This window comes from Diadema antillarum, unplaced genomic scaffold (genome assembly GCF_040938485.1).
Source record: "Diadema antillarum isolate AM-2024a unplaced genomic scaffold, OU_Dant_1.0 seq00000799_RagTag, whole genome shotgun sequence".
NCBI classification, from domain to species: domain Eukaryota; kingdom Metazoa; phylum Echinodermata; class Echinoidea; order Diadematoida; family Diadematidae; genus Diadema; species Diadema antillarum.
In genome coordinates this window covers 798588-812430 of record NW_027271683.1, presented here as the reverse complement: position 1 = coordinate 812430, position 13843 = coordinate 798588, and the positions used below count along the sequence as shown (strand labels likewise).

Sequence of the window (13843 nt, the reverse complement as noted above, 5' to 3'; positions counted from 1 at the left end):
TTTCATGAACTTTACTTCGGATCACTGTTCGGATGTAATCTGTTGTGATGAACACACCAGAATTGTTGACAATGCACCCTTTATTTTGCTCCGGTAATCTTTTCGCATTTCGTAAATGCGTCCTCTCGGATTAGAAGAAATGATACGGCCGAATTCATGATTCTTTTTGCACCTCTTGTTCTCCTCAAACTTCAAGGGGATTGTGATGATTTCATGAATCATTTCGGCTGTAATTTTTATAATGCACGCGCCAAAAGAGGTTTAAAATGTGTCTTATTTTTCTCCCGAATTTGTGCATGCGGTATGCGTTTTTGAAAGATACACAGCATGCAGGGCCAAATTCACGATCCTTTTTGCGCCTATTGTTTCCTCAAATTTCAACGGGATTGCCATGATTTCATGGATTATTATTCGGCTATAATCTTAATGATTCACGTGCCAAGAGGGGTTGAAAATGTGTTCTTTATTTTTCCCCGATAAAATCTTCGAATTTCGTAAATGCGTTCTTGAAAGATCATAACACGGCCGAATTCATGATCCTGTTTGCGCCTATCAATTTAATATCAGCGGGATTGTGACGATTTCATGAATTCCTACGGCTGTAATCTTTTACTTTGCACACACCAAAAGGGGTTGAAAATGTGTCCTTTTATACTTTTTACCGATATTCTCTCCCACATTTCGTAAATGCGCGTCCTCTCGGATTAGAAGGTATTCACGGCCGAATTTATGATTCGTTTTGCGCCTATATTGTCTCCTCAAACTTTAACGGCATCGCGGTGATTTTATGAATTATTTCGGCTCTAATCTTTTGTGATGCACACACCAGAAGGGTTGAAAAAACATTCTTTATTTTTCTCCCGAAAATCTCTTCGGAATTATTCATGCGTTTTTTGAAAGACAGTATTCAGGGCCGAATTCGATATCCTTCTTGCGCCTATCGTTTCCTCAAATTTCAACGGGATTGCCATGATTTGATATTCGGCTGTAATCTTTATGATGCACCACCAGAAGGGGTTGAAAATGTGTCTTTTATTTTTCCCCCAATAATCTCTTCGCACTATTCGAATATCACGATTTTTTTGCGCCTATTTCTATACCTCAGATATCAGCAGGATTGCGATGATTTCGTGAATTCTTTCGGCTGTAATCTGTTGTGATGCACGCACAAGAAGGATTGAAAGTACATAGTTTTTTTCCCGATAATTTCTTCGCATTTGTGCATGCGTTTTTGATAACCAACATGGCATGCAGGACCGAATTCAAGATCCTTTTCGCGCCTACTGTTTCCGCAAATTTCAACGGGACTGTGATGATTTTATGATTTTTTTTTTCTCGTCACATTTTGTGCATGCGTTCTTGAAAGGTAAACAACAGGACAAATTTCGTTATCCCTTTTGTGCCTATCTTCATTATGAGACCATTCTGAAGGAATGAAATGAAAACAAACGCAATCAGATCTTTATACTGCTGTAATTTTTTCAATTTTTCTAAAAATCTGCACAAGTAAACTCGTTCTATCATGTCATCTGCCACGCTGCTGCAAAGCCGGGATCGGATCATGGGTTAAAAAAAGGCATGAGTGAAATGACCACAGAAATGCGTGCGCCTCTACGAATACATACTCCTTGTCTGATGGCATGACCACCGATCGCAAGCAAACGAACGATGTAAACGCGTTGGGGAATACCGGCATGCATTTCAGCAGTATTGTACATACACGTATGTATAAGGCTTAAAAGGGTATTGATCAAGCAAGACAACATTAAAAAAAAAAAGCCATGGGGAGCAATGGAATACAATCCCAATGACCATGTGGATGGATCTGAAAGGGTTAATTTCTAGTTTTTCATTAACCAATCCATTATGCCTTTAAGATGAAAGCCAATCTAAAATTTTATCAATTTCACGACAATGATAAAAAAAATCCAGCAGAACAGTGCAAGAATGATAAAAATCGGATAAAAAATAAGGAAGTTATGACATTTGAAATTTCAAAAATTTTCAGAAGACACTTCTTGTCCCATTGCTATGAATGAATGAATGAATGAATGAATGAATGAAAATGAATGAATACTCAAGAGTCAATTTTATTTATCTGTATGTCACAGTACATAGAAATTTAGCTTCCAATTCTTCCAACTTGTTACACACAATAATTATGAAACACACACGCACACGGACACACACACACACATACACACAATCAAACAGAAAGTGACAAGCCTGACAGAAAAAGAAAGACAGGAAGGATCTCCTCTCATGCGATAGAAGTCTTGGGGGGGGGGGGGGGGGAGGTCTCTCAATAAATAATCAAACAATTCTCAACTATTGAATATGAGTCCCCAAGAAGCAGAGCTTGTGAGTGGAGCCCATTGTGAATGTACAACATTTAATAAAACTATAATGTACAGTGTGAAAGGAAACTTGATCTACATAGATGAGACATCTGGGGCATTTCCTCTGCAGACTGGGGAAAAAAATAAAAAACAAAACAAAACATACCCTCTATCATGAAAATCACCTATTATTTTCTTAATCCTTCACATCTCCAGATGTTCATTATGTGTGCACTTCCTTTATTGCAAATAAATAATGAACCACACATTCGAAATGCGCTTTAAAAACGAAATAAATAAGTGCCGGTAGGCCCGATAGTAAATCATCGCCCAGCATGCATTCTATTTGTTACGTCTCATGAATATTCATTTCAGTTCTCAGCGAGCCGTCCGGTTTTTTTCCACACGCATACATTGCGTATTACAGTATGTGCTACGTTTTATCCATATTAGCGCATGCGCTGTGTAAGTCATACTACAATACGAAATGCGGTAGGACTATAAAAACCTCGGATAAACTCTTTCACAGGGCTCTCAAAACAGATCATATTGTAAATCGACTTCGCCTGCCGTGATTGTAAGTATCTTATCTAAGAGTAAGGCCACTAATTTCGGTATAAAACCCTCTATTTTGTTCTCTGGTCACGTAAATGCTTAGCCATATCAGGTGCTTCCGTGACAGGATAGGTTTGCTGTGCGACCCCTTTACGGTACGTATTTGTCCGTATGGGGTCGCTGCTGCGGTTAAGCAGTGCACAGACCACAGTGTGGTCTGTGTGGCGTTCGCGTTCAGTGCGGCGGTACTAAGCGTGCTAAGTAAGTAATCATGATCATCATCATCATCATCTATCTGTATGGGAGTGTAGGTAGGTCCTGTCAAGTCTCCCGGTCGTCAGCGCTTGGTAACACGAGTACACAACAGTCTGTAACGTCCCCGATATCAAGCGTGGGCGGGGCGTGGATGTCGGACAATTTCAAAATGTTTGTCTGACCAGAATGTGTCTAAATGGTGTTTGCAAGAAGCTAGTGGATGTCACAAGTGATGATGTAGGCAAACTGGTCCATGTCTGGATGACTCTTTTGCTAAAACAGTTGCTGCGCATGTTCAAATGACAATGGGTGGCAAATAATATGAAAGGATGGCCTCTCGTTCCACGATAGAGCGTCTACTGTGATTGTACAAAGAAGGACTGTGGGTTGATTCTGTCTAGATGTCTATACCATGTAGTATTTTGAAGACCTGGATCATGTCCATCCCCTCTTTCCCTCCGGTAATGCAACAAGTAAAGATTAAGCTTCACAAGTCTCTCTCTGTAAGAAAGGGTGCTGAGTCCAGGAAACAGTTTGGTTGTTCTGCGCTGAACAGCTTCGATCCTTCTGTCATCTGTAATAAACCTGCGTTTCCATACGACACTGCAATATTCCAAATGTGGTCGGACCAAAGCCTTGTACAGTGGCAGGAAAATATCAGGTCTGACGTTAATGAAAGCATGTTTATTAAGGCCAACATTTGGTTAGCCTTCTGGATAGATGAGGAGATGTGTTGGCGAAAGTTGAGCTCGCTATCAATCAAAACACCCAGGTCCTTTTCACAGTTGACATCATCAAATGTAACATTCTCAATTGAATAGGAACATTGTAGGTTGTTATACCCAATGTGAAGGGTTTCACATTTCTGAGAGTTAAGAGGGAGTTGCCAGGTTAATGACCATTTTTCTACACCAGTCAGGTCCTCTTGCAATGATCGGTAGGAGTCAATATAGCATAAAATATAAGTAAGAATAGATTTAAAACTAAAAAAAGAAGAAAAAAAGCACAGCTTGGCAGTTGGGCTGGGCTTTCTTCCACAAGATTTATAATTCTAAGTAACGTTAGGAGTTTCAGACTCCTTTTGTTAGATGAAAGAGGAACTAGACCAAGTCGCTATAGACCTCCTAAATTAGAGATCAGACCCTGGGGTCTATAAATTTTTGTAGTCGCCATTTGTGGCGTGGTTGATGCATGCTGCTGCGTTAACTACATTATATTACGAGTAGAGGTCTAGTGCATAGTGGGAGTTTCTACATTTGTGGGTGCTGTTTTAAAATTTCAGTGCTGATGATTGATGTTCTACATTAGTGAGAGTTTCTACATTTGTCATGTTTGTGGACGTTTCTACATTTGTTGGTTCAACAGTCCTTCATCGGCTCAGGCTCAGCTTCAGCTCAGGTTGACTTATAATACTCTAAAATTTCTTCTTTTTTTCTTATTTTTCTTGACTCGTTGCTATTATTAATGCTGGTCATGTTGACAGTAGCAAAGCAGTGCAGTGCTGCACATACGCCACTGGCACTGCTCTAACCTGCTTCTGCTGGCCATACATGGTCGAGTTATACTTGTAATCGAAGTTGACGAAAGAACATGGTCCAACAAAACCAAGTTGACGTAGGCTCGGTGTACAGACGCTTGAATCCCCTGGCTTTGAACTGAACTGCTCAGTTACATGTGGCTTGAATTGTAGACTGAAACTTAGAACAATATGCTCCCAGCAAGACTAATTTTTGCAAAATTTCTGCAACAAATGGAATAACTTAAACTTGTAACAATAGAAGTGAAGTCTGTGTCTAGGCTCTGTCTAGGGCTTGTAGGCGTAGTTCTCTGAAGTCTAATGCAATTTTGTACATCCCCTTTTTTTTTTCTCGAATCCTTCCATGTGCATGATTAGCTCTCAAATTACACTGAAGTTTACAACAAACTTATGTATAGCCTGGCTCTAGGCTAGTGTTAGTAGACAATTCTGCTGTTAGGGCAGTCATGTACAAATTCTGTACCATACTGGCCACTGAACTTTTACTTGAGGGATGTATACTTGTAAATGTAGGAACCTACATCAAAGTAGGCAGTGTATACAGCTCAAGAGATGGTGCACCATGTTTGTTTTTCCTTGTACAGTTTTGGACTTTTCATGTACAGTTGATTGAGCCATCATGAAGTGCACTGGCATACCATTGTCGAGACATTGTTACAGAAATTAAATACTGTAAGACATGATATATTCGCGGTATGAAATTTTCGCGAATTGGAGCTGACGAAAATTCGTGAAATTAAAATGCACGCAAACATTCCTCCTTTTACAGTAGTGCCTCTGCCACATGAGCTCTTCATGTTGTATGCAATAGTGAGAATTGAGATGGCAAAGTACATGACAGGGTTGTGTGTGCAAGCAATGTCCAGATTGTTGTGCTTTCCCTATCGTTGAGCCTCATGATGTTGGAATGAGTCTAACACATTGATAATTTGTTTCTCGCTATTTGCAGGTTTTCCAGCGTAGCCAAGAAACTCAGGTTCCACAGCCACCATGAAGACCGGGTCTTCATCCTACGTCCCCCAGTTCTTGGGCAGGATGTCGTACGAGAAGCAGGAAACACTCCTGAAACTATTCATCCTGGTCTTCTGCATGATTCTGTGTAAGCCTTGGAACAACTTCATTTCTTGATATCTTTTCTTACACTAACAATATCCTTGGGTATACACTACTAACTGTAAGTTGATATAATTAATGATTTGTGTGTAAGGCTCATCCTAAAAGTGATGGGTTTTAATAAAGCTACATAGGAAGCTATGCAGCAACTATGACTTTGTCTGTTGGAAGTGTAATGTTTTCCATGCTTGCCTGTTTGAAATGTATTCCTTTGAGTTTGTTGTTGAGCATGTCATATTGATGTCATACCATTGGTCCTACTGAGGATTCATTTTGAGTTCTTGAGAACAAGGATTTAGTATAGGTCATGCATTATGTTTGTGATAATGAACTCATATCAGTGTGTAATAGTTCAGGGAAGTTTTGAACCTCTCTTCCCATGTCATTTTCTGTTCTCACATTGAATTATTGTGTTATGAAATATGAGGATTGATTTTGTTCCACAAATCTTGACAAAATGTGGATTGATTTTATTCCACAAATCTTGACAGAATGGTCTTGGAAGAATGAGAGATAGAGTGCAGCAATTGCATTTCAACTGGTAACATTGATACCATGTACAGTAGTGAAGTACAGTATGTACCCCTGCTTTTCTTCATGATGATGATGATGATACAAGAACAAGTTGCATTGAGTTTTCGATAATGATTTTCTTTCAAACAGCCTTCTCAACACGTCTGTTCTCTGTCCTGCGCTTTGAGAGCGTCATTCACGAGTTCGATCCCTACTTCAACTACCGCACTACCCGCTTCCTGGCGGAAGAGGGCTTCTACCGCTTCCACAACTGGTTTGATGATAGGGCGTGGTACCCCCTAGGCCGTATCATTGGTGGAACGATCTATCCAGGTGAGTAGGGCCTCTGCTTCTTGAAATAACAGCATTGATCAAAGAGGAGTTCATATTCTGTGCAATGTGCACTATCAAATGTTTCAGTTGCAGATGAAGCTGTGTTCGATAAATAACGGCCTATGTAGGACTACTGATTTAATTTCATGGATGTGATAATGTGTGACCACTATACATTTTATCACACATGTTATCTTTGAAGGACATTCATAGATTGTGAGTTGTAATAAACAAGCATTATCCAGATGTTTTTCCAGTACTGGTGAATTCTTCTGTTTGTCTTAAGGATGTAATTGTGTAGATTACAGAATCAAAGCATTTTATAAGATTTGTTTGAACATGAGACAGGTCACTACAAGTTTTTCATGCCAGATGAGAAAGTGAGTTTGCGGTCAGAACACCCTCGTAACCTGATGATTTGTAATATGGAATTGCTAGCGTAATGCTGCGAACTGGCTACTGCTATTTTCAAGCCCTTGTCAGGTGTCCTTATTTTTGAGAGACACCAATGCTAGTAGAATATATAAAGATCTTGTAACAGGTATTTTTCATTCATATCAATCATCTACCATAATCAATCATATAGGAGAAAACCCCCACATTGACAATTCAATGAATTTGTTCTTGACTACAATTGATCATATCTGAAAAATTGTACACGTTTACATCATTTCATATTAAGAAATTGCGGACTGCCTCGTCATCTCCGGTCTGTCAAACAGAATCTAATTTGCACCAGGTAAAGTACAAGGAATTAACGGAGGTGTTGCAACTGTAAAGTCAGGTAGTAGAAAAGACCAGTTCTGTAATGTATTCAGACTTTATGCATGCTTTGTTCAAAAAGTTGCCCTTAACAACCACAAAGCTTGCCGGAGGCTTGCCCTAACTAGCAACAACTAAGTGAATTTTCACTTATGGAACATAATGGAAGGGAGCAGTTGAATTAAATGCCTTGATAATTGGCTGTAGGAAAAGAAACATCCATAAATTACAACATATTACTGAAATGGTATACTATGCACAGTACTCACATGTGTGGGACTCACTCGCCATGGTGCATTAAAAGTCATCACGAACATCCATGAGCATACCAATATGAGCAATGCATATTCGTGAAAGGGATATATATCAAGCACTCGTACATGCAACACATAATGATCACATCTTTGTGCTACCTATGATACACAGGTCTGATGTTGACATCCGCCGTCATCTACCATGTCATGAATTTCCTGCACATCTCCATCGACGTCAGGAACGTGTGCGTGTTCCTGGCCCCGCTGTTCTCCTCGCTGACCACCATCGTGACGTACCACCTCACCAAGGAGCTCAAGGTTTGCAGCTATGATACGTTTCCTTTTTTTTTTCACTCATCAATTTGTTCATTTTGTATAGTTAATTTTCATTCTCCAGTCACGATTGTTGTGGGGGAGAAAGCCAATGTCCTTGCATATCGAGGATCCGAGAATTGTAGCAAACTGTCCAGCGAAATTTACTTTTGAATTGTGAGACCGTGGTTTTTCGCAGGCATTTTGAGCCGCAGATAGACCAAGATGTTCTCACAATCTTTATGTACCCAAGATGAAGGATTTGCACTTTCAAGGAAGGGAAGATCTCAATCAATATCTGAACTTAAATATGTATACTTAGACTTTTCTTCACATCTACTAGTGTTATACACAAGCAATTACATTTCAATGTTGTGCTGATCACAAAGTACAGTCTGATACTGCCCTCTGGGACGAGTTATATTTCAAAGAAATGAGAAGTTCTGTGAAATGCTCCTATTAGTATGTAAATTGATTTTGCTGATATGATATGTGCTTCTGTCTTGCACTTGATATTATGTGTGCAGAAAGTTAGCCGCCTTTATTTGATTAAATGAGCCTTCTTCATTTGATTAAAACAGAGGGATGTCAGTTCAAATATGAACAGTCAATTAGCTGCAACTGAGTTACAATTTTCAGTGACAGCCAATACCAGAACTTTAACCCGTTGAGGACGAGCTGATTTTGCTACAACATACATTTCCCATAGACACTAGCCTGAGTATACTAGGGACTCGTCCTCGATGGGTTAAGTGAGGCATAAAGTCGTAGTTTGCTTATAGTGATAACCTTGGTTAAAGAGCTTGGTAATGGCAATAGGTAAAATGCAGGGTAGTCTTTACCAATTGTCAGCTAGCCAAGGGTAGTTAAAATGCACGAAAGTGTGTGAATGGGCGCTTCCCTGTTGAAAGTAATGGGCATCTGCCTGAATGCCCTTCTTGGCAAGTGAAATAGATATAAATGAAACTTATGTACTAGAGCACAAACTGTAAAGCCATAGCCTTTAAGTCTGTTATACACTGCCAGCCAAGCATTGTGTGAGGCTTTTGCATGAACCAGAGCAACTTTTCTTTACTCTGCAGGACACTGGAGCTGGTCTCGTGGCCGCAGCCATGATCTCCATTGTCCCTGGCTACATCTCCCGTTCAGTTGCCGGTTCCTATGACAACGAGGGTATCGCCATCTTTTGCATGCTGCTGACCTACGCCCTGTGGATCAAGTCGGTCAAGACGGGCTCCATCTTTTGGGCAGCTCTCTGCTCCCTGGCCTACTTTTACATGGTGAGAATGGAGGAAATAATTTGCCAACTCTCATTTGATTAACAATTTCAGCTGATGAACAATATTTCAAATGGTATCCTGTACACTTCTATGAAGGAAAACTGCTACACAAAAGTTAGTTTGTCTAAAAATGCATAGCAAATTTCGATGCGATACAAGGAAAATTATTCCCTGGAATGGCAGCAGTTTAAGTTTCCTGAAAGATGAAACGCTTTTGAAGTTTAATAGCAGATGGTCTTGTATAGTTTGAGTGTAGCAGTGATTTTTTTTTTCTTTGTCTCCATCTGTAAGGGTACCAGATGCATTATATCTTTTACCCCATACGAAGCTGTCTTTTGGATGTGGTATCCAGGTATTGATTTTTAAAATCACGAATACTCTGTCCCATAATCTACAGTAAATCATGTGGGGACTTGCAGTGTTTGATGATGAGCTACCAAATTTGAACTCTTGTAAAATGAGCTTGGATCGAGGCATGCTAAGTTGGTATTTGTCAAGTATGGTTGATAATAATGCCTGGTATAGTTTGAGTCATCAAGAAGAAAAACAAATGTTATGAAATGAAGTGGGATCATCCTTGTAGATGAAATTTTGAAGATGCTGCTGTAATAATAGATAGCCATCTATAAGCAACATTTGTACACTAACAATGAGGAGATACTGTAGCTCATTGGATAGAAATATATGTGACTGTGCATCACACTACCAACAAAAAGTCGCACCCCCTAATTTCATGTGAGAACTTGAAAAAAGATGAAATGGGTCAACCAAATCAAAATTGAGATTTTCATTATTTTTGAAAGAGCAATTTTCCACACTCTTTGTAAGTTTGGGACCATAAAATGAATGAGAAAGTGAGTTTTCGGTAGTTTTTCTACAACCCTTTTTGGTGGAGTTGTGTGTTCAGGTATGTCTTAGAGGCCCTCTTTCATTTCTTGAAAACTCTTTGTACACTCTTCACTTTCTTCTCAACTTTAGAAAGGATAAGGATGCTGCTTTAAAAGTTGGCATTAATCAAGGACAGAATGTAATGATAGAGCATGCTCAATTTCAGCTTAATCGTATAATCTCTTCATTGTTCAATTTCAGCTTAATCTATAATCCCTTCATTATTGCTCTGGTGGTTTTCATCCTGTTCTTTGCCCCATTCGTCGCCCAGCTAGCACGGCTTGGTAAAGATTAAGTGCTTGAATAGGGTCTGTACTTTGGAACCTCTTTTCTCAGTTCACACTTTTCCAGAGAATGTGCTTTCTTTTCAAGATTTAGATAGGTTAGAGGAGTCCATTTTAATTGAATTATACATCATTTTAAAGCTTAGAGTCTGCTCTTTCAGAATCTGCCCTTGAATAAAAAAATAAATCCGTGTGTGGCAACTTTTTGTTGGTTTTGTGGTGCAGGGTCACATATAAAGACTATTCATCATGAGGCTACAGTTGCTGCAGTGGTTGTGCCCCTAGGCAAGGCACTGTATCCCCAATGCAGAGACAGTGGGAAAAGACTTACAGGAACTGCAGTCCTGTTGCTGCTTTTTCTCAAATATAACCCTGCATCACAAAACCAACCAAAAGTTGTCAGACATGGATTGGACGTTAAAGGCATAATTTACTATTTGCAGATGAGACAAAAACCCAGCTTTAGTGCTTCAAAATAGTTCTGAAATGTCAGTTAGGGACAGAAACGACCAATGTAAAATTTGAATCAGTGTAATTAATGTTAAGTATTGGTGAATATAAAAAATGCAAACAATAGTTATTATAAAAATGTTTCCAGACTAAACCATCTACAGTTATGGTTTTATTGAGAAAAATAGTGGAATTTCCCTATATTTTAGGCTTTATTGCAAAATTTTTACATTTTTACATTTTTACCTACACATATGCATCAAATGTGATTTCTCAAACATTTTTTTTTTTAAATCACTGCTCCCAAAGGTAAACTGTACCTTTAACTGAAAGAGCAGACTTCAAGTGTTAAAATGATGTATAACTTAGTTCAAATGGTCCCACATGACCCATCTAAGTATTCGAAACAAAACCACAATGTGGAAAACTGTGTAGTATGAAAAGAGGCTTTGAAGTGTAGTGTCTATTCAAGGAGTTAATCTTACGAAGCCATGCTGGCTGTGCAATGAACAATGAATGGGACAAGAAACAGGATATAAACCGTAGTAGTAACAACAATGAAGGGATTATCAGATTAAGCTGAAATTGAGCATGCCCTGCTTACACATTCTATCCATGACCAATACCATCTTTCAAAGCTATTAAGACCATCATCCTTTCAAAAGGTATTTAGAGTCAATAGAGGAGAGTGTGCAAAGGATATTTAACCCGCTGATCATACTCGCAGGCCTCGAATTACCCGGGAGGCAAAAGGCAATTTGCCGCAATGCCCTATCTACTTGCCGCAACGCCTCTCTCAAAATTACCATGATGCTTTCTGCAACTTTTCCTTGCTGCCCTTAAAAATTTTGAGAGAGAGTGCCCCTAGAACCAAAAATTGCCTGTCCTTAAAACTGGTGAAATTCGAGGCCTGTACTCGGGCATGTGTCTATGGGAAATGTGTGTTGTAGCAAAGTCAGCCCGTCCTCAACGGATTAAGAAATGAAAAGGTGCCTCTTTGACATACCTAATCACTCTATTCTTTAAAAAAAACAAAAACAAAAACAAAAACAAAAAAACTTGTTGAACTAGAAAAAGTGCTGAAAACACAACTTCCATTATTTTTATGATCTCAAACTTTGAAAATATTGTATAGGAAGAATTGCCCCTTCAGAAAATATGAAAAACTCAAGATTAACCCTTTCACCTTTTTTTGAGTCCTCATGTGAAATCAGGCCATGTGACTTTTTGTTGGTTTTGTGATGCATGGACACAAATGACCATTTTATCCTTGGTTTCCATTCAACAGGTTTCCTCATGGGGAGGTTACGTCTTCCTCATCAACCTGATTCCGATGCACACCCTGGCCCTGATGGCCACGGGACGCTTCACCCACCGCATCTACGTGGTCTACTGCACCGTCTACTGCCTGGGTACCATCCTCTCCATGCAGATCCCCTTCGTTGGATTCCAGCCAGTCCAGTCTAGCGAGCACATGGCGGTGGGTGCACAGTGATAGAGTTTGATACAGGGAAAGTCTTGACATGGAATGATACCCAAATATATGTGTGGATTGAGTGAATGCAGCAATTTTAGTAGAACACATGATTCAAATCACCAGCAAAAACTGATGACCAGTTCGTATTGCCACTTTTTACGTGTCCTGAAAATTTCATCAAGATCTGAATCACCACTGAAAACTGACAACCTGCTCCTTTTGCCACAATATAATGGACCTATCCTGAAAATATCGTCAGTCAGATCATAACGTTTCGGGTTATATTGCTACGAGACAAGCGCTCACTGACACCAGCCAAACACTACTTAAATACTCCATTACCAAAGGTAATAGATAAGCGGATATAAATAAGTGGATAAATATACCTGTAACATTGTCCTGCCTTGTTTCATTTTTTTGAGCAAAAATAAGACCCTCTAATAATTAAAGTATGCGAACAGTATACACAACCCTGTTGCTGTACAAAAGTCGCAACGTTACTGCACAAACTGGGTCAGAAACACCAGCCGACTCTGAACAATGACACTTGAGTTTGAATTCATCACATCATGCTTGTTACCTCAGACCCATTATGCACTATCTTAATCAATTAAGCTTCTGATTGGTATTATCTATATTGACATACACAATTTACAACAAATTCAAAACAAATGAAGATTCAATCCTTCGTTTGTATACTATAAATCACATTTCTCTGCACAGTATTATCAAAATCACTCATGGTGCCATTGGAAGGGTCGTAGCAAATGGCCGCCGTGAACGTGGCAGTGTGCGCGTTTGGTTTGTCCAACACTTTCAACACACATGCCGTGCATGTTACGGAGCTCTGGCCATTCACGTCAAAGCCGTCATTTTGAATATTAAAGTGCAGTGATGGTCAGGCTTTGTGGTTAGAAATTAAAATTATGCTCTGTTAAGTGTAGATATCACACATGGACACACTATGGATTGATACTCTAGTCCAAGCTTTCTATTTCATGTGAATATGATGTAAAATTTGTGTTGAAATGTGGGCATTTTCAACAGTTTTGTAGCTGTATTGAGGGTCTTCCTATGAAAGTGTATTGGGAGCATGTCAGATGCCATGCTTGGCATGCCGTCTGGTTGGGCTAACTAACAGTTTGTTACAGTACATGTTTCTCTGTCCTCTCCGTCCGTACAGGCCCTGGGTGTGTTTGGACTCTGCCAGGTCTACACATTTGTGGAGTACCTTCGCTCGCGTCTCAGCTCCCAGTACTTCATGGTGCTGGCCCGCAGTGCTGTGCTTCTCTTTGGGGTGGCCATCACGGCTGCTGGGGCCTACCTCTCAGCTACTGGCAGTATCCTTTATCATGCAAAGCTGTTTAGCTGTCACATGATTTTTCGAGACATTCCCTGAGAAGTTGGAAATCTTTTCACTTGGCAAAATGACGTAAAACCCTCCCAAACTTGGAGCTTTTAATCTTTTAACCTGTTGAGGATGGGCTGATA

At 39.6% G+C, this 13843-nt stretch overlaps 1 protein-coding gene across 1 annotated transcript in view; it reads left to right on the top strand.

The window, feature by feature from the left end:
* LOC139739480 (dolichyl-diphosphooligosaccharide--protein glycosyltransferase subunit STT3A-like) overlaps nucleotides 1–13843 on the top strand; it is a 34309-nt gene that overhangs the window by 1971 nt on the left and 18495 nt on the right. The window contains exons 2-7 of the mRNA XM_071650084.1: nucleotides 5636–5785; nucleotides 6463–6645; nucleotides 7834–7979; nucleotides 9056–9253; nucleotides 12164–12355; nucleotides 13536–13692. Coding sequence (XP_071506185.1) covers nucleotides 5677–5785; nucleotides 6463–6645; nucleotides 7834–7979; nucleotides 9056–9253; nucleotides 12164–12355; nucleotides 13536–13692 — 985 coding nt within the window. The 5' untranslated portion in view covers nucleotides 5636–5676. The remainder of the gene's footprint in view (nucleotides 1–5635; nucleotides 5786–6462; nucleotides 6646–7833; nucleotides 7980–9055; nucleotides 9254–12163; nucleotides 12356–13535; nucleotides 13693–13843) is intronic.